At 41.1% G+C, this 20,497-nt stretch overlaps 1 protein-coding gene across 1 annotated transcript in view; it reads left to right on the forward strand.

Annotated features, from left to right (window-relative positions):
- Positions 1–20,497, forward strand: part of LOC132403627 (uncharacterized) — a 483,661-nt gene that overhangs the window by 402,296 nt on the left and 60,868 nt on the right. Inside the window, exon 11 of the mRNA XM_059987094.1 lies at positions 7,112–7,192. Within this exon, the coding sequence (XP_059843077.1) occupies positions 7,112–7,192 (81 nt within the window). The remainder of the gene's footprint in view (positions 1–7,111; positions 7,193–20,497) is intronic.

The following is a 20,497-nucleotide window of genomic DNA, read 5'->3' on the forward strand; positions in this document are numbered from 1 at the left end:
AAGCCTGAAAGCACGTATCACCTGGCTCAAGGACAGCTTCTATCCCACTGTTATCAGTCTCTCGAATGGCATTGTAGTTAAATAAGATGGACCCTTGGCTTTACATTCTACCTCATTATGATCTCACTCTTTATTGTTTACCTGTACTGCATTATTTCGGTAGCTTTTATTCTGCATTGTTACTCTTTTACCTTATTCTAGCTCAATGCAGTGTGTAATGACTTGATCTGTATGAACTGTATGCATGACAAGCTTTTCACTGTATCTTGGTCCATGTGATAATAAATAAACCTATACCAATACCAATACTTAAGGATTATCTGTGATCCAGATCCAGACTCCCAGCTGCCTCCTGTATTCATTCAATAAATGAAGGTACTGGAAGTAACATCCAGACTTCATGTTATAGGGTCAAAGAGTCTTTCAGCCCACTATGCCCATGCCAGACATCCAGTGCCCATCCATATTGATCCCAACTACTAAACTACTTATCACTAATGAATGAAAAAAACTTCCTTTGTCCAATTTTGGTTCAGTTGACTCTAATGGAACTAATTTTAAAATATGGCACTCGTGTGCTGATTTTACCACGTGACTCATGACATAGTTTTACCCCACAAGTTCTCTATATCATTGAAGCATTGAAAAATACAATAACTGCTAAGGCTATCTGGTCCATGGAATTAGCTTGCTGATAAAGTGATCGATTTAATCACATTCACATACTCATTCCCAACAATCCAGTAAACTTTCCCAAAAATCTTCTACCTTCTGCAAAGTATTAACTAAATGTACTCTAGCCCTTCTCTTGGTTTCTTTTATAAACATTTATCATAAATCTGATTGCTTCACCAACAGCTGTTGTTCATTTGTCTTTAATCAACATTGGGACATCTAAATACTGATATCAATCAAAATGCTTATAAGTAGAAAATTACTCAGTAGGCCATCTTTGATGAAATAGTATAGCCCTTGATAGGAATCTAGAGTGTTTACTGCAAAATAATTTCTGTGTTGCTGTTATCAGATTTCAGTAAAGCCAGCTCAAGTACTGAATGAATAACCAGTATAGCATTTCTTAACTGGTAGGATTAGTTTGTTCTCACAGTTCTTGTTATTGCCTTTCGTGATAACATGAAAATGAACTCAGCAAAGTTGTGTCTTCCAAGTTATTATGAACGGTGTTGGAACAAACAATGGCCAGATGAATTCACAGAAATCCATTTAAGGGGAAAGGGAGCTTCCTAAAAACACAGGCACCAACAAATCAGAAATTTTGGGAGTTTCAATAGAATGGACAAGAAAGGTAAAATAGGCAATTTTAGAACATGGAACACAGAACTCTACAGTGCGATATAGGGCCTTCGGTCCACAATGTTGTGCCCACATTATAACTTAATCTAAGATCAATCTAACCCTTCCCTTCTACTTAGCCCTCTATTTTTCTATCATCCATGTGTTTATCCATGAGTTTCTTAACTCTTCCTAATGTATCTTTCTCTATCATCACCTCTGGCAGGTGAATAGTTTCAAGTTAACTTTCTTAAAACAATGCATCCTCATCTATTCCTTTGGAATGGTCACTTGCAGGTTGCCAGTTGCTGAGGAGATTAGTCTATTGTCCACCTTTTGTTTCCTAGAGCTCTGCAGGTCTGGTGATTATATTCTAATCCCTTCTTCAAGCTTCAATCTTCATATGTTCAGGTTTGTTTATTGTTTATCATCATTCTTCAGTACACAAGTGTAAAGGAAAACAAAATGATTGTCCTTCCAGATCCAATGTAGCATAATAAACCATCATAAAAAAGCACAATAGATATAACTACTTATGATTAGCTTATATACAGTACACACATTCAGTGTCCACTTTATTACGTCCACTTTTTTTCTCCTCATTAATGCAAACAGCTATTCAGCCGATAATGTGGTGACACCTCACTACATAAAAGCATGAAGGCATAGGGCCATAGAGCACTACAGCACAGAAACAGGCCCATAGGCCCATTTCGTCCATGCTGAAACATTAATTTGCCTAGTTCCATCGACCTGCACCTGGACCATAACCCTCCATACCCCTCCCATACATCTACTTACATTGCTCTTAAACATTGAAATCGAGCCCTCATTCACCATTTGCTTTGCCAGCTCATTCCCAATTCTCATCACCCTCTGAATGAAGGAGATCCCCCTCATGTTCCCCCTAAACACTTGCTCCAAGGGAAAACCTTGACAGGCCCTAAAGATTTATCCACCCTAATTCGCCTCATGACAGCAATTTGCATAGGGCCCATGGCCTTGCTGCTGCCTTTCCTCACTTCTACAGATTCTGTAAATACAGATGCAAAATGTCCATTCAAGATCTTCCCCATCTCTTTTGGCTCCATGCATAGATTACCATTCTGATCTTCCAGAGGATTAATTTTGTCCCCTGCTGCCCTTTTGCTCCCTCACGATTCTCCTTCACCTTGTCAGCAAAAGCAACTTCATTTCTTCTTTTAGCCCTCCTGATTTCCTTCTTAAGTGTTCCTTTGGATTTTTTCTATACTCCTCAAGTACCTCATTTGTTCCTACCTGCCTATACCTGCTCTGCACATCCTTTGTTTTGTAACCAGGGCCTCAATATCTCTTGAAAACTAATATTCTCTAAACCTGTTATCTTTTATCTTTTATTCTGGCAGACACATGCAAGCTTTGTACTCTCAAAATTTCACCTTTGAAGGCCTCCCACTTATCAAGTTCACCTTTGCGAGAAAACAACCTGTCCCAATGCACCCTTGTCAGATCCTTTCTATAATTTAGAATCTGAATGTGAGGACAAGACCTATTGTTTTCTATAATTACCTTGAAACTACTGGCATTATGATTACTAGATGGAAACTTCTATCATCTGTTTATTTCATTCCCTAATAGCATATCAAGTATTGCACACTCTTTCATTTGGTCTTATATGTAGTGATTATGGAAATTTTCCTGAACACATTTGACAAGCTCGTTCCCATCCAGACTTTTTACAGTAACAGAGTCTCAGTGTCTCAGTCAATATGCAGAAAGTTAAAAACATCTACTATCACAACCTTGTTTCTTGCAACAGTCTGTGATTTCTCTACAAATTTGTTCCTATAAATCCCATGGGCTGTTGGGTGGTCTGTAATATAATCATTAATGTGCTCATACCTTTCTAATTCTTCAGTTTCACCCATAAAGACTGACTAAAAGAGCTCTGCAGTCTGTCCTGACTGAGCACTGCTCTGACATTTTTCCTGACTAGTAATGCTATCTCAGCCCCCTTGAATCCTTCCCACTCTACCACATCTAAAACAAAGGAACTCTGGAATATTGAGCTGCCAGTCTTGCCCAACTTGAGTTTTTGAACACTGAGTTAGTTCAGAAAGTTAGGTGCTAAGTTAAATGATAGGACCTTCAGGGTTATTGTTGTAGGACCACATGTATGGGAGGGGTATGGAGGGTTATGGTCCAGGTGCAGGTCGATGGGACTAGGCAAATTAATGTTTCAGCTTGGCTAGATGGGCCTATGGGCCTGTTTCTGTGCTGTAGTGCTCTATAGCCCTATGTCTTCATGCTTTTATGTAGTGAGACCAAGTCTCACTAATGGGTACAGTGTCATAATTTTATGTGCTGATCCATGCCCTTATCATCTGCCTTTACTACAATACTTCTTGCAGCTCAGAACATTAGTCTCACCATGCTCAACCTTTTGATTCCTGACGTTGTATGTTGGCTTAACAATATCTTTCACCACAACCACTCCCCTATCTGTTCTGGCGCTCTGGTTCCCATTCCACTGCAACTCTAGTTTAAACCAACCTGCGCTCCCCACCCCAACATTGCAGCACAAGCAAACCTTCCACTAGGATATTGGTCACCCTCCTACAGGTGCAAACCATTCCTTCTGTACAGGTCCCAGGTCCCATCTTCCCTGGAAGAGAGCACCATGATCTGGCCGTCCCTCCTACATCAACACCTTAGCCACCTGTTGAAGTTTATGAACTTGCTATTTCTGGCCTCACTAGCATGTGGTCCTGCAACAATATCCCTAAAGTTCCTGTCATTTAACTTAGAATCTAACTTTCTGAACTAACTCAATGTTCAAGAGAGTGAATTGTTGTTCAAGGCAAACATCAAAATGGGGAAGAAATATAATCTAAGTGACTTTGACCATGGAATGATTGCTGGTGCCAGATGGGATAGCTTGAGTATCTCAGAAACTGCTGATCTCCTGGGGTTTTCACTCACAATAATCTAGTGTTTACAGAGAGAGTGTGAGAAACAAAAAAGTATCCATTGAGTGCAGTTTCTGTGGGTGAAAAGACCTTGTTAATGAGAGAGGTCGGAAGAGAATGGCCAGGCAGGTTCAATCTAACAGGAAGGTGACAATAACTCAAATAGCCGCATATTACAATGGCGGTGTACAGAAGAGCATCTCTGAATGCACAACACATCATTCCTTGAAGTGGCTGGGCTACAGCAGCAGAAGACCATGAACATACACACAGAGGCTACTTTATTAAGTACAGGAAGTACATAATAAAGTGGTCACTGAGTGCATAATGCTTGATTTTGTTTATGTTGTTTTTTTTATCACAATGAGTTATTGGTTTTTTGCCAGATGTTTTCCATTGTGAACAAAAAAATCTTTACTCAGAAACTGCATTAAATTCTGGTCTTTATTCAGGACAACTAGTTCAAAGTTCAAAGTAAAATTTATTATCAGAGTACATATATGTTACCACATACAATCCTGAGATTCTTTTTCTGCAGGCGTACTTAGCAAATCTACAGAATGGTAACTGTAAGCTGTAAACAAACTGTGCAAATGCAGATATAAATAAATAGCAATAAATAGCGAGCATGAAATAACAATATAACGGTCCTTAAATGAGTGCAGCTATTCCCTTTTGTTCAAGAGCCTGATGGTTCAGGGGTAGTAACTGTTCTTGAACCTGGTGGTGTGAATCCTGAGGCTGCTGTACCTTCTACCTGATGGCAGCAGCAAGAAAGGAGCATAGCCTGGGTGGTGAGGATGTTTAATGATGGATGCTGCTTTTCTACAGCAATGTTTCAAGTAGATGTGCTCAATGGTTAAGAGGATTTCACCCATGATATACTGGGCCGAATCTACTACCTTCTGTAGGGTTTTCCACTCAAAGGCTTTGGCATTCCCATACTAGGCCGTAACGCAGCCAGTCAGCACACATTCCACCACGTATCCTTAGAAGTTTGCCAAGATTTTTGATGACATGCTGAACTTCCACAGACTCCTAAGGAAGTAGAGGTGCTGTTGTGCTTTTTTCCCAATAATATTTATATGATGGGTCCAGGACAGTTCCTCTGAGATAGTGACACATAGGAATTTAAAGTTACTGACCGTCTCCATCTCTGATCCTTCAATGATTACTGGCTCATGGACCTCAATTCTCCATTCAGTAGCTTTTCATTTTCTTTAACATAATTACAATTACCTTTTTGTCCTTAATCCTATTCCTAACTGCTCTTTACACTTGCAGGCAATATAACTACTGTTATATCACTGACTAGTACATCTCACATCCAATCAGTGTATCTAGATATATATGACATTGAGTGCAAGGTGGTTGTCAGGACACCACTCAGCCAACTAAATGTCAATACGCAGCACGCTTTTGCCATGGCTAACTCTGCAACCCTACAGTTGCAGGGTCCTGGGTTCATTCCAGACTTTGATTCCTGTGATCCCTTGGTTTTCCTTGGGGTGCCTTAGTTTCCTGCCATATCCCAAAGTGGTGGAGACAGAACATGTAATAAGGGGAGGGTGTCTTGCTGGAAAAAGAAAGGGGAAATTGGACTGATGATGATGTTTGCAGGGAGCTGATGTGGATTTGACAGGTCTGTGTGGTAATAGAACATAAAACTTAGGATGTAGAACATTACACCAAAGCACAGGCTCTTTTAACCTATTCTAAGATCATTCTAACCCTTCACTGCTACGTAGTCATTCAGTTCCCTATCATCCAAGAGTCTAGCTAAGAGTTTCTTAGATACCTCTAATGTATCTAATGTAATAAGCAAGCAAAATTGTGTAAGTAATAGGTAATATTAGATTAAAGATTAGCTTTATTTGTCACACCTACATTGAAACATACAATGATATCTGTCATTTGCATCAAATGGAGGATTGTGCTGATAGTAAGCCACAATTTTGCCACACTTCTGGTGCTAAGGTAGCATGCCCTAACCAGTATGTCTTTGGAATGTGGGAGGAAACTAGAGCACCCAGAGGAATCCCACATAGTCTTGGGCGGAGTGAACAAACTTCTTACAGACAGCAGTGGGAACGGAGCTCCGATCAGTGATTGCTGCTGCTATAAAGTGATTGCGCTATCTGCTACTCGGCCATGCTGCCGGAATTGATAATAGTCCAGGTGATAATAATTATAGTTTTACATTAGTTAGTGCTCTGGAATTTTTTCATTTTCTTTGACATAATTACAAATACCTTTTTGTCCTTAATCCTATTCCTAACTGCTCTTAACACTTGCGGTCAAGTGTTATACCACTGACTAGTACATCTCACATCCAATCAGTGTATTTAGATAAACAGTTCTAAAACTCCAGCTAGCATTCTTGAAACAAAATGGATGAAAATGTAAATTCTGCATGGATTACAAATTTTCTTTTTATTGAGAACTGCGCGGACCAGGCCCTTTCACTGACCAGTAAACCTACTAACCAGTACGTCCTTGGACTGTGGGAGGAAACCCATGTGGTTACAGGGAGAATGCACAAATTGCTTCCAGGTAACAGAAGGAATTGAAGCTGGGTCGCCTGTACTGTGAAGTACTGTGCTAGCCACTGCCCCATCTTGCAAAGGAGACTAAAGCATATCTTCTGGGATAGTCTTTTGTTTTTCCTTATGGATCACAAGCAAACTTCTCAAGCAGTATTTATTAATAAATCAACACAGAGTACAATAATTAGCAGCAGAAATTTTGTTATATCAAATTTTATTTTTGAATATAACAATGGATTAAATAGGTCTTTAGTGTAATAAAGATATTGATTTAGCTTTGGCTTTGTAAGTGTTGAAGTTTTTAACATCCAGTGTGTTTATTAGTCTGTTTTCAGTATCTACACAAGAGACCTTCAAATGAAGCAAGAACCACAGCTGCATCTCGATTGTTTAAGAGATGACTGGGTCAGTAAGTAAGATTTTTAGTGACATGTCATATACATGTGGGATGGTTTGGTGATGTCTGCAATGCTGAATATTCCCAGTAATCTAAAAGTGAAGCTGTGCTAATGCAGGAAAAATGCAATAAAGCAAGAAAATGTTGAACATATTCAGGACACCGGGAAGCAATTTTCCCTTATGCTCTCATTGTGCAGGCTGTATGAAGAGTTTTGGATGTTAGTGCCACTGGAGATGAAATTCCAAGATTTAAATCCAGAATGGTGATACCTTTTCCCAGATAAATAACATGCAATTTAGGAGCACAGGTGGAGGGAAACATCAGAATCAGGTTTATTCAGACCATAAGACATAGGAGCAGAATTAGGCCATTCAGACCATCAAGTCTGCTCCACTATTCCATCATGGTTGATCCCGGATCCCACTCAACCCCATTTACCTCCCTTCTCACCATAACCTTTGATGCCCTGACCAATCAGGAAACTATAAATTTTCGCTTTAAATATACCCTCAGTCATGGGTAGTCTGCAGTCTGTGGCAGAGCACTGAAAGGTTTCAAAGGTTTCGAAGGTACATTTAATGTCAGAGAAATGTATACAATATACATCCTGAAATTCTTTTTCTTCGCAAACATCCCCAACAGAGGAATGACCCAAAGAATGAATGACAGTTAAATGTTAGAACACCACAGTCCCCCCAGCACCCCCTCCCACGCATAAGCAGCAGCAAAGCAACAACCCCCCCACCAGCAAAAAAGCATTAGTGCCCCCCACCGAGCTCTCAAGCATGCAGCAAAGCATCAATAAAGACACAGACTTGCAGTACCCTAAAGACTACTCGTTCACACAGTATTCGACATACCACAGGCTCACTCTTCCTAATAAGGGAAAAAGCGATGTCTCCATTTCACAGCGAGAGGGGAGACGTAACAAACAACTCGCTGATTTACAATGTTAAAAGTCTGTTGCATCGCTTCTTCCAAGCTCTGTGCCCAAAGAATACAGCACTTTGGGCACACAGCCAGCAGCCAGCTTGCTGCTTTCAATCTTCCATGTATTCTCATGAAATCTACCGGATGTTGAAAGGACCAGAAACAGTTGATATAGAGAGGATGATTCCTCTAGTGGTGGTATCCAGTTGAGGGGCGACACTTTAGAACAGAGGTAAGGAGGAATTTTTTTAGCCAGAGAGTTTAGAATCTGTGGAGCTTAGGAGAACAATGATGCCTAACATCAACTCCTTTGCTTGCTTCTTCAGAAATAGCTCTACTTCTATCTTTAATATCTTTCAAAGAGATCACCCCACATTCTTCTAAGTTCCAGTGAGTTCCAGCCCAAAGCTGCCAAACTCATTCATATGTCAACTCCTTCTTTGCCGGAATCATCCTCATGAACCTCCTCTGGACTCTCTCCAATGACAACACATCCTTTCTGAGATATGGAGCCCTAAACTGTTGACAATACTCCGTGTGATCTGACTAGTATCTTATAAAACCCTAGCATTATCTCCTTGTTTTTAAATTCTATTCCCTTGAAATAAATGCCAACATTGCATTTGCCTTCTTTACCAGAGACTCAACCTGTAAATTAACCTTCTTGAAGTCCTGTATGAGGACTCCCAAGTTGCTTTGCATCTCTTATGTTTCAATTTTCTCCCCATTTAGACAATAGTCTTCACTTTTGTTCCTTTTACCAAAAATGAATTATCATATATTTCCCAATACTGTATTCCATCTGCCATTTTTCTGCCTGTTTTTCTAATTTGTCTAAGTCCTTCTGCAAACACATTGCTTCTTGAGCACTACCTACCCCTCCACCTATCTGCATATCATCTGCAGACTTTGCCACAAAGCCATCAATTCTATTATCTAAATCGTTGACAAACACTGTGAAAAGTAGTGGTCCCAATACTGACCCCTGAGGAACACAGCTAGTCAGTGGCAGCCAACCAGTGAAGGCCCCCTTTATTCCCACTCTCTGCCTCCTGCCTGTCAGCATTCCTCTGTCCAATCCAGTATCTTTCCTGTAACACCACAGGATTTTATCTTGTTAAGCAGCCTCATGTGTGGCACCTTTTCAAATGTCTTTCGAAAATCCAAGTAAACGATATCCACTACCTCTCCTTTTTCCACTCTGCTTGTTACTTCCTTAAAGAACTCCAACAGATTTGTCAAGCAAGATTTCCTTCTACAGAAACCATAATTACTGATGTATATCAAAAAATTTATTATTTTGTGGCAGCAGTTCAGAGCAAGACTGAAAAATTACCAAGTTACAAAAATAAGTAATAGCGCACCATTCAGAAATCTGATGCCCATTCCCCTGTGCTCTAGCAATAGAACAGAGAACATTACAGCAGAGTACAGGCCCTTTATCTCAACTATCAGGATCTTAAATAAAAGGGGATAACTTCACTCAACTTCACTTGCCCTATCACTGAAATGTTCCTGCAACCAGTGGACTCACTTTCAAGGGCTCTTCATCTCAAGTTCTCAATATTTATTGCTTATTTATAGAATATTATTGTTCCTTCTTTTTGGATTTGCACAGTTTGTTGTCTTCTGCACCCTGGTTGATTGCCCAAGTTGGGTGGTCTTTCATTGATTCTGTTATAGTTACTGTTCTGCAGACTTGTTAAGTATGCCCACAAGAAAATGAATCTCAGGGTCGTATGGTGACATATATGTACTTTGATAAAAACATTTATTTTGAACTTTGATCATATTGTGCTGATCTTATCGTGTACTGTAAGATCAATCTAACCTTTTCCTTCCATACTTTATAGCTCTTCATTTTTCTATCACTCATGTGCCCATCTAAGAGTTTCTTAAATGCCCCTAAAGTATCCGCCTCTACCACCTCACCTGAAAGGGCGTTCCACACACTTGTCACCCTCTGTGTGTAAAAGTTACCTCTGATACCCCCATATACTTTGCTTCAATCACCTTAAAATTATGAATCCTGATTTTAGCAATTTTCACCCTGGGAAAACGTCTCTGGCTGTCTACTCTATCAATGCTTCTTATCATCTTGTACATCTCTTGGTGATAGAAGACGTGAGTTGGGAAATGCTGTGTGCATGCTAACTGTGGTACATGTTATGGATGGTTTGCATTGTGGTTGCAGTCTGTTTGCAGAAGGAATGAATGAGGTTTGATTGAATGAATGATTGGCATTGAGTATTTTGACCGGACAGTCATTCCTACTGCCTTCTGTATGGTGGAAAGGCTTTGGGATATCAGATGGTGACTCATTCACTGTACTATACTCACCCATTGATCTGCTCTTGTTATCACAAGGTATTTATGTAGTTGCTATACCAACCCACAAAGTGTTGCTAAACACAAGATATTTGGCAAATGCCAGAAACCTTGAGCAATATGCATAAAATGCAGAAGTGATTCGACAAGTCTTACAGCTTTTATGGAGAGCAGTAAACAGTCGACGTTTTGGGCTGACTCCCTTAATCAGTACGTTATTCAGGAAACATGTGCACAGAGTCGGAGGATGTAGTGGAGGTACTAAATGAATACTTTGCTTCAGTATTCACCAGAGAAAAGGACCTTGGCAATTGTGGGCATGACTTACAGTAGACTGAAACACTTGAACATATAGACATTAAGAAAGAGGCTGTACTGGAGCTTTTGAAAAGCATTACCTTAGATATGTTGCTGGGTCCAGATGAAATATAACCCAGGCCACTGAAGGAAGCGAAGGAGGAGATTGCTGAGCTTCAATTGATGATCTTTGCATCATCAATAGGGACGGGAGAAGTACTAGAGCATTGGAGGGTTGCAAATGTTGTTCCCTTGTTCAAGAAAGGGAGTAGAGTTAACCCAGGAAATTATAGACCAGTGAGTCTTAGTTCAGTGGTGGGCAAGTTGTTGGAGAAGATCCTGAGAGGCAGGAATTATGAGCATTTGGAGAGGTATAATATGATTAGGGATAGTCAACATGGCTTTGTCAAGGGGAGGTCATTCCTTATGACCCTGATTGAATTCTCTGAGGATGTAACAAAACACATTGCTGAAGGTAGAATAGTGGATGTAGTGTATATAGATTTCAGTAAGGCATTTGATAAGGTTTCCCATGCAAGGCCCATTCAGAAAATAAGGAGGCATGGGATCCAAAGAGACCTTGCTTTGTGGATCCAGAAATGCCTTGTGCGCAGAAGGCAAAGGGTGGTTGTAGATGTCATATTCTGCATGGAGTATGGTGACCAGGGTGTTCCTCAAGGATTTATTCTGGGATCTCTCCTCTTTGTGATTCTTATAAATGACCTGGATGAGGAAGTGGGAGGATGGGTTAGAGGGTGTAATGGATAGTCTGGAGGGTTGTTGGAGGTTGCAGCAGGACATCAATAGGATGCAGAACTGGGTTGAGAAAAATAGAGTTCAACCCAGATAATTGTGAAGTGGTTCATATTGGTAGGTCAAATTTGAAGACAAAATATAATATTAATGGTAAGACTTTTGGGAGTGTGGAGGATCAGTGAGATCTTGGGGTCCATGTTCATAGGATACTCAAAACTGCTGCACAGGTTGACAGAGTTGTTAAGAAGATGTATGGTGTGTTGGCATTCATCAAACCTTAGTTAGACCCTACTTGGAGTACTATATAGGAAGGATGTGGATACTCTCGAGATTTACAAGAATGTTGCTTGGACTGGAGAGCATGCCTTATGAGAATAGGTTGAGTGAACTTGGCCTTTTCTCCTTGGAGCAATGGAGAATGAAAGGTAACCTGATAGAGGTATATAAAATGATGAGAGGCATTGATCATGTGGATAGCCAGAGGCTTTTTCCCAGGGATGAAATGGCTACCACGAGGGGGAATAGTATTAAGGAGCTTGAAAGTAGGTACAGGGTGGATGTCAGAGGTAATCTTTTCACACAGAGAGGGGTAGGTTCATGGAATGCACTGGCAGTGACGGTGGTGGAGGCAGATATGATAGGGTATTTTAAGAGACCCTTAGATAGGTACATGGAGCTTCGAAAAATAGAGGGCTATATGTTATGGAAATTCTAGGCAGCTTATAGTGTAGGTTACATGATCGGCTCAACATTGGGACCAAAGGGCCTGTAATGTACTGTAGATTTCTATGTTCTATGAAACATTGACTGGATTACTCCTCTCCACAGAAGTTGCCTGATTTGCTGAGTTCCTCCATCCTTTTGTGTGTGTTCCACAAAATGTTGATGTTGACACAATTGACCATGGTAATGAATGCTCTTGTTGGATATCGTCATCGTCTGGAGTTTTGATGGCACAAACATTACTTGCTATTTGCTTTGAATTTATTAAATCGTGACTGGGTGCTGTTGGTCAAGGTCTTGCTGTGTGTCAGCCTCTCTCCCTCTCTGGCTATCCATCCCATAGGATGATGATGATGATGCTGTGTGCCAGTAAGGGCCATGTCATTCACTGAGGACATGCCAGTGGACCAAAAAGCCACTGTCTGCCTTAAAAATCCACTTTTTTTTTTACCAATATTCTTCAGGCAAGGAATCCTGCCATTTTTCACCTTTTGTGGCCTGTATGTGACTCCAGACCACTAACTACCAACTGAAATTGCTAATCAATACAATAAGTTCACAGACAACTGAGGAACAATAAATACTGGTATTGTCAGAGATGTCCAGCATAGGAACAGGCCCTTTGGCCTAAAATGTTGTACTGAACCAATTAAGATAGTAATCAAATGTCTGACTAAACTAATCCCCTCAGCCTATCCTTTCATTTTCCTCATATTCATGTTCCTATCCATGGAATCTTGGAAGATCATCGGGGGCACCAGTCACCCCATCCTTAAACTGTTTCAGCTGCTTCCATCTGGCAAATGGTACCACCGCATTAAAGTCGGGACCAACAGGCTATGGGACAGCTTCTTTCTACAAGCCATTAGACTTAAAACTCTCTAATGTCCACACTGCAGGAACTAAAAAGAAAATTACTGATAATGGGCCAGATTAACTCAACCTGCAGTCTACACTTATTATTGTGCTTAACCCTGACTTCTTGCTGTGAAAACTAAACTAAGCTAATCAGAAGCTGGAACTGGAAATATAAAACTACCACCTGAATTAGGTAGTGGAAGGTATTTCATGGTGAATGTGGATTCAGTGTGTCAAAGATCCCATATCTATGTTGATTCTCTCTGTGACGTATCTCTTTGGAAGCAAAGCTTGGAAAATAGAAGAGTTACAGAGTCTTACAGCAGGGAAAAGGCCCTTCAGCCCAGTTTGTCCATGCCTCTGTGTTGTCCTGCAAGCTAGTCCCATCTGCATTTGACCCATAGCCATCCAAACCTGTCCTATTTATGAACTTACCAGGATAGCTTTTAATTCTTGCGTATATGACCATCTCAACCACTATTTCTGGCAACCCATTCCAAAAATGCATTAAAATATTTTTACAAACTGAGCTTCTTGCTTATTTTAATTGCCTGTTTAGGTTTTATTAATGGTTAATTTTATGATCTTTTGAGATTGTATTCACACTGCTTCTAATCACCACCTTAATTCCAATCAATTAGAGTCATAGAAAAGTACAGTACTCAAACAGGCTCTTCAGTCCATCTAGTCCATGCCAAACCATTTGAACTGCCTACTCCCATTGACTGGCGCTGGGACCATAACCCTCTGTACCCCACCATCCACGTACCTATCCAAACTTCTCTTTAATGCCGAAATCAAGCTTGTATGATTCACTGGTGCCACACTTCCATGACCCTCTGATTGGAGAAGATTCCCCCCGTGTTCCCCTTATAGATTTTACCTTTTATCATGACTTCTAGTTATAGTTCCACCCAAACTCAGTGGAAAAAGTTTGCTTGCTTTTACCCTATCTATACCCTTGATAATTTTGTATACCATTACCAAATCTCCTCTCAATCTTCTATGCTCCAAGGAATAAAGTCTTTTTCAATATTTCACTACAGCTCAGGTCTTCCAGACTCCGCAACTTCCTTGTAAATTTTCCCTACACTCTTTCAACCTTATTTATATCTTTCCAGTAGGCAGGTGACCAAAACTGCACACAATGCTCCAAATTAGGCCTCACCAATGTCTTACACAAATTCATCATAACATTTCATTTTCTATACTTAATACTTTGATTTATGAAGGCCAATGTGCCAAAAGCTTTATTTACGACCCTATCTACATGTGACACCACTTTTAAAGAACTGTGGACTTGTATTCCCAGATCCCTTTGTTCTACAACATTGGTCAGTTCTCTACTGTTCACTGTGTAAGACCTACCCTGGTTGGTGCTACCAAACTGCAACACCTCACATATGTCTGCATTAAGTTCCATCTGCCTTTTTTCAGCTGATTTTTTCAACTGGTCCCCATCCTGCTCTAAACCCTGGTAGTCTTTCTCATTGTCCACTACACCCTCAATCTTGGTGCCATCCACAAATTTGCTGACCAGTTAACCATATTATCATCAATTGCTGATACAGATGACAAACAATGGACCCATCGCCAATCCTTGCTGCACTCCACAAGTCACAGCCCTCCAATAAGAGAGGCATCCCTCAACTACCACACTGTGGTCCGAGGGAATACATTGCCAGGTCCTGGGGATTTATTCACCTTAATTTGCCTCAAGACAGCAAACACCTCTTCCTCTGTAATCTGTCTAGGATCCATGAAGTTGATGCCACTTTGCCTCACTTGTATAGATTCTGTGACTGTTTCCTGAGTGAATGTAAATGCAAACTATTCATTTAAGATCTCCCCCATCTCTTTTGGCTCCACACATGGGTTACTATTCTGGGATCTTCAGGAAGACCAATTTTGTCCCTTGCAATCCGTTTGTTCTTAAAATGTGTGTGTCTCCTTCACCTTGTCTGCAAGAGCAACTTCATGCCTCCTTTTATCCATCCTGTTTTCTTTCTTAAGTGTTCTTTTGCATTTCTTATAGTCCATAAGCACCTCATTTTTTGCTACCTGGCTATACTTACTATGTACCTCCTTTTTTTTTCTTAACTAGGGCCTCAATATCTCTTGAAAACCAAGGTTTTTTAGACCTGTTATCTTTATCTTTTATTTTGACAGACACATGCAAACTTTGTACTTTGTACATGCAAAATTTCACATATTAAGGCCTCCCAGCTACCAAGTACACCTTTACCAGAAAACAGCCTATCCCAATCCACACTTGCCAGATCCTTTCTGATACCATCAAAATTGGCCGTTCTTCAACGTAGAATCTCAGCCAGCAGACCTGACCTTTCTTTTTCCATACTTACTTTGAAACTAATGGCATTCTGATCACTAGATGCAAAATGTTCCCCAACACAAACTTCTGTCACCTGCCTTGTCTCATTCGCAAATAGCAGGTCAAGTATTGCGCACTCTCGTTGGGACATCTGTGTACTGATTAAGTAAACGTTCCTAAGCACATTTGACAAACTCTATCCCATCTAGTCTTTTACAGCATGGAAATCCCAGTCAATATGTGGAAAGTTAAAATCACCTACTAAAACAACCTTATACTCCTTGCAACAGTCTAAAAACTCTATACAAATTTGTTCCTCTAAATCGCACGGACTGTTGGGTGGTCTGTGATATAGCCCCACTAACATGGTCATATTTTTCTTATTCCTCATTTCACTCCATAACACCTCACATGACAAGTCCTCTAGTCTCCCCTGACTGAGCACTGCCATGACAGTCTCCCTGACTAGTAATGCTACTCCTCTTCCTTTAACCCCTTCTGATCTGATACATCTAAAACAACAGAACTCCTGGAATACTGAGCTGACAGTCCTGCCCCTCCTACAGCCAAGTGTCACTAGTATCCACAATATCATATTTTCATGCCCTGAATTCATCTGCCTTTCCTACGATACTTCTTGCACTGATATATACACAACTCAGGATGTTAGTCGCATCATGCTCACCCTTTTGATTCCTGACTTTGTCTGAGGTCTTAACACCACCTGTCTTCACAACCTCTGCACTATCTGTTCTGGCACTCTATCCCCTACAATTCTAGTTTAAACCCACCCCGTGCAGCAGTAGCTAACCTTCCCACTAGGATATTTATCTCCTTCCAGTTCAAATGCAAAGCTTCTCTTCTATACAGGCCCCACCTTCCCTGGAAGAGAGCCTAATGATCCGAAGATCTGATGCCCTCCTATCTACACCAAATCCATAGCCATGAGTTAAGCTGTATAATCTTCCTATTTCTAGCCTTACCAGCACGTGGTACAGCTAGCAATCCTGAGATCACAACCCTGGAGGTCCTGCCCTTTAACTTAGCATCTAACTCCCTGAACTCACTTTGCAGAACCTTGTCACTCTTCCTACCCATGTCATTGGTACCTACATGGGCCACAGCCTGCGGTTGCTCAGCTTCCCACTTAAGAATGCTAAGGGTTCAATCTGAGATGTCCCAGACTCTGGCACCCGGGAGGCAACATACCATCTAGGAATCTCACTCTTGTGCACAGCATCTCCCTTCTGTTCCCCTAACTAACCAATTCCCTATCGCCACAGCTTGCCTCTTCTCTTCATTTCCCTTCTGAGTCACAGAGCCAGACTCATGCCAGAAACCTGACCACTGTGACCTTCCTCTGGTAGCTCATCCCTGCCAACAGAACCCCAAGTGGTATACCTGTTGTTGAGGGAGTTTGCCTCAGGGATACTCAGCATTGGCTGCCTTTTCCTCTTCCTGACTGTCACCCTGTTTCCTGTGACCTGCACCTTGGGTGTAACTATCTCTTAATGACTTAATTATCACCCCCTCACCCTCCCGAATAATCCTGAGTTCATTCAGTTCCAGTTCCAACTCCTTAATGCAGAGTGTTAGAAGCTGCAGCTGGTTGCATTTCTTGCAGGTATAGTCAACAGGGACACTGGAGGTCTCCCTGCCTTCCCATGTCCCGCAAGAGAAGCATTCTGCTATCTTGCCTGGCATCCCAACCGTTCCTAACTGAGCAAAGATAAAGAAGGAAAAGCAGCAAACTGTGCAGAAATAAAAATCTACCAACAGCACTTTTGCCTTGCCTCACTCAAGCCTGTCCTCGTCGAAGCCTCGAAGACCCTTAACTCCCACTTTAACTCTGTCCACTCCAATGATGGCTGTTCCCCTTGCCCCTGCCTTAATTTAATTTCTTCTTGCCAAACAATCCTGAATGCAGATTGGCCACTGCTCAAAGCACCAAACTGCCACTGCGTTTTGGGCCGAGACCCTTCGTTCTGACAGCGATGCTATAGCGCTTCTCCCTATAGATGCTGCCTGGCCTGCTGAGTTCCACCAGCATTTTGTGTGTGTTGTTGTTTGAATTTCCAGCATCTGCAGATTTCCTCGTGAGTGAGTTTATGTTCATGGGTTAAATGCATTGTTCAGAAATCTGATGGTGAAGAGAAATCATTCCTGAATCATTGAGTGTGGGTCGTCACTCTTCTGTGCCACCAAGATGACATGCCCTGGATTCTGAGGATCCTTATTGTGTTCGTGATGGAGTTACCGGAGTCTACCACCCACTGTGGCCCTGTTCTATTCTGTGCATTGGAACCTCCATACCAGTTGGTGACACAACCAGCAATAATGCTGTCCACCCACATCCATAGAAATTTGTAAGTGTTTGATGACATCCTCCAAGAGGACCACAACCTTGTCATGGTTTGGAGGATTGTGAGCCTCAAGGACTTAGAGAGGTATGTTGGCTGAAGTCAGGGCTTTATGCATTGGCACTTGCTAGGGTCACCCATACCAAGCAGCTCAAAGGGTAGAGTACAGAACCAGTCCTGCAGTTTCAGGGGTTCACCTAAGGGCTAACAATGCTGACTGGCAAAATAAAATTGTTTGGAAAATAGCAATGAAGAACACTTCTATATCTGAGTCTGACAGTATTCCTGAGTCTCCACCCAGGACTTGCATAACTGACAGAAGTGAAAACTGAGAGGAAGCTACTGACACAATGAAAGAAGCCTTGAACATGCCAAAGATGGAAATCCTTCATTGCTGTCCTAAACACCAGTAGCATAACGGACAGTGGTCCTCGTTTGATGACAAACCAATATTCCTGAAGGTCCTAATGAAATAGTCTGAATTCAAAGCTTTTTCATGATTGCATCTATGTGTTGGGCCCAGGACTGTCTGGAATGTTAACCCTAGGAACTTAAAACTGCTCACCCTTTCCAGCATTGATCCCTCATTAAGGACTGGTGCTTTCCCAACTTCTGCTTCCCGAAGGTCACAGTCAATTCCTTGTCTTCTCCCTGAGCTTTCACTATACTGAGCAACAACTATCCCTTTGTTATTGCTGTTTGTGGTGGTTACTTAGCATATGGAATCACTGCCAGGAAATTCACTGCATGTCAATTCATGTGATCTTCCACACGAGGTATGGAATGGCTTGAGGTATGATAGGTTGGGGAAGTTAATCTAGATTTAACATCAAAGCATGCCTATTTCTTGTCTTTGCTGGAAGTATTTGGCAGATTTTGTGCAGCTGAGTAACAAATACCATAAACATCTAATATTTCATGTTTGGGTGGGAACCAGAGCACCAGAACAGATTGTGAAGTGATTGAAGATGAAGATGTTATTAAGCCTACACACAAATTCAGGTATCAAAAGGTTGAGCATAGTGGGACTGATATTCTGAGTTGGTTATAATTCAATGCAAGATGTATTGTAGGAAAGACGGTTGTGCTTTGGGCATAGATCAGCATGTGGAATTATAACATTATTGCCATTAACGAGACATAGCTACAGGAGGGGCAGGACTGGCAGCTCTGTGTTCCAGGGTTCCGTTGTTTAAGTGATAGAGTGGGAGAGATTAAAGGAGGATGGATGGCATTACTAGTCAGGGGAAAAAATCATGGCAGTGCTTAATTTGGACAGACTGAGTGCTCATCTAGTGAGGCTTTATAGGTAGAAATGAGGAAGAAGAAAGGTATGAGCTAGTTAATTGAATTAGATTAAAGACCACCCAACAGTCCATGGGATTTAGAGAAGCAAATTTGCAGAGATTGCAGACTGTTGAAAGAAACGTAAAGTTCTGTAGTAGGTGATTTTAACTTTCTGCATATTGACTTCGACTCCCATTCTGTACAAGAGCTGGATGGAAAAGAGTTAGTCAAGTTGTTCAGGAAAAATTTCTTCATCAGTACATAGAAGTCCCAACTAGAGAGAGTGCAACACTCGATCTCCTATTAAGGATTGAAACAGGTCAGATGACACAAGGGGAACATTTTGCATCTAGTGATCAGAATGCTATCAGTTTTAAGTTAATTATGGAGAAGGATAGGTCTGGCCCTCAGGTTAATATTCTAAATTAGAGAAAGACCAATTTCAATGCATTCAGAAAGGATCTGGCAAGCAAGCATTGAGGCAGGTTGTTTTCTGGCAAAGATGTACTTGGTAAGTGTGAGGCCTTCAAAAGTGAAACATTGAAAATACCGAGCTGGTGTGTTCCTGTCAGAATAAGAGACAGGTATAGCCGGTTTAGAGAACCTTATTTTTCAAGAGATATGGAGAAATGGGAGGTGCATAGCAGGGTTAGGCAGGTAGGAAAAAATGAGGTATTTGGGGAGTATAAGAAATGTAAGAGAACATTTAAGGAAACCAGGGAGGCTGAAAGAAAGCATGAGGTTGCTCTACCAGACAAGGTGAAGCAGAATCCTAAGGGCTTCTACAGTTATATTAAGAGCAAAAAGATAGTAAGGGACACAATTTGTCCTCTGAGAGATCAGAATGGTAATCTGTGCATAGTGCCAAAAGAGATAGGAGAGAGAAGTTAAATGGATTTTTTGCATCTCTATATTGAGAGATGGACACAGAGTCTATAGAAGTGAGGCAGAGCAGCAGCAAAGTCATTGACCCCGTACAGATTACAAAGAAGGAGGTATTTGTTGACTTGCGGCAAATTACAGTGGATAAATCCCCAGGGCCTAATAAAGGTGTTCCCTCGGACCCTGTGAGAGGCCAGTGCAGCAGTTGCAAGGGTTCTAGAAGAGATATTTAAAACATCCTTAGCCATGGTGCCAGAAGATTGGATGAAAGCTGATGTTGTTCTGTTGTTTAAGAAAAGCTCTAAGAATAAGCCAGGAATTTATAGTTTGGTGAGCCTGACAGCAGTAGTGTGAAAGTTATTGAAACGTATTCTAAGGGACTGAATATATAAATATTTGGATATACAGGGACCAATAGCAATAGTCAACATGGCTTTTTGTGTGGTCTAATCAATGTCTAATCAATGTCAATGTCTAATCAATCTTAAAGAGTTTTTCAAAGAAATTACCAGGACAGTTGATGAAGGCAAGGCCGTGGATGTTGTCTACATGGACTT

This window comes from Hypanus sabinus, chromosome 13, assembly GCF_030144855.1.
Source record: "Hypanus sabinus isolate sHypSab1 chromosome 13, sHypSab1.hap1, whole genome shotgun sequence".
Taxonomy (NCBI): domain Eukaryota; kingdom Metazoa; phylum Chordata; class Chondrichthyes; order Myliobatiformes; family Dasyatidae; genus Hypanus; species Hypanus sabinus.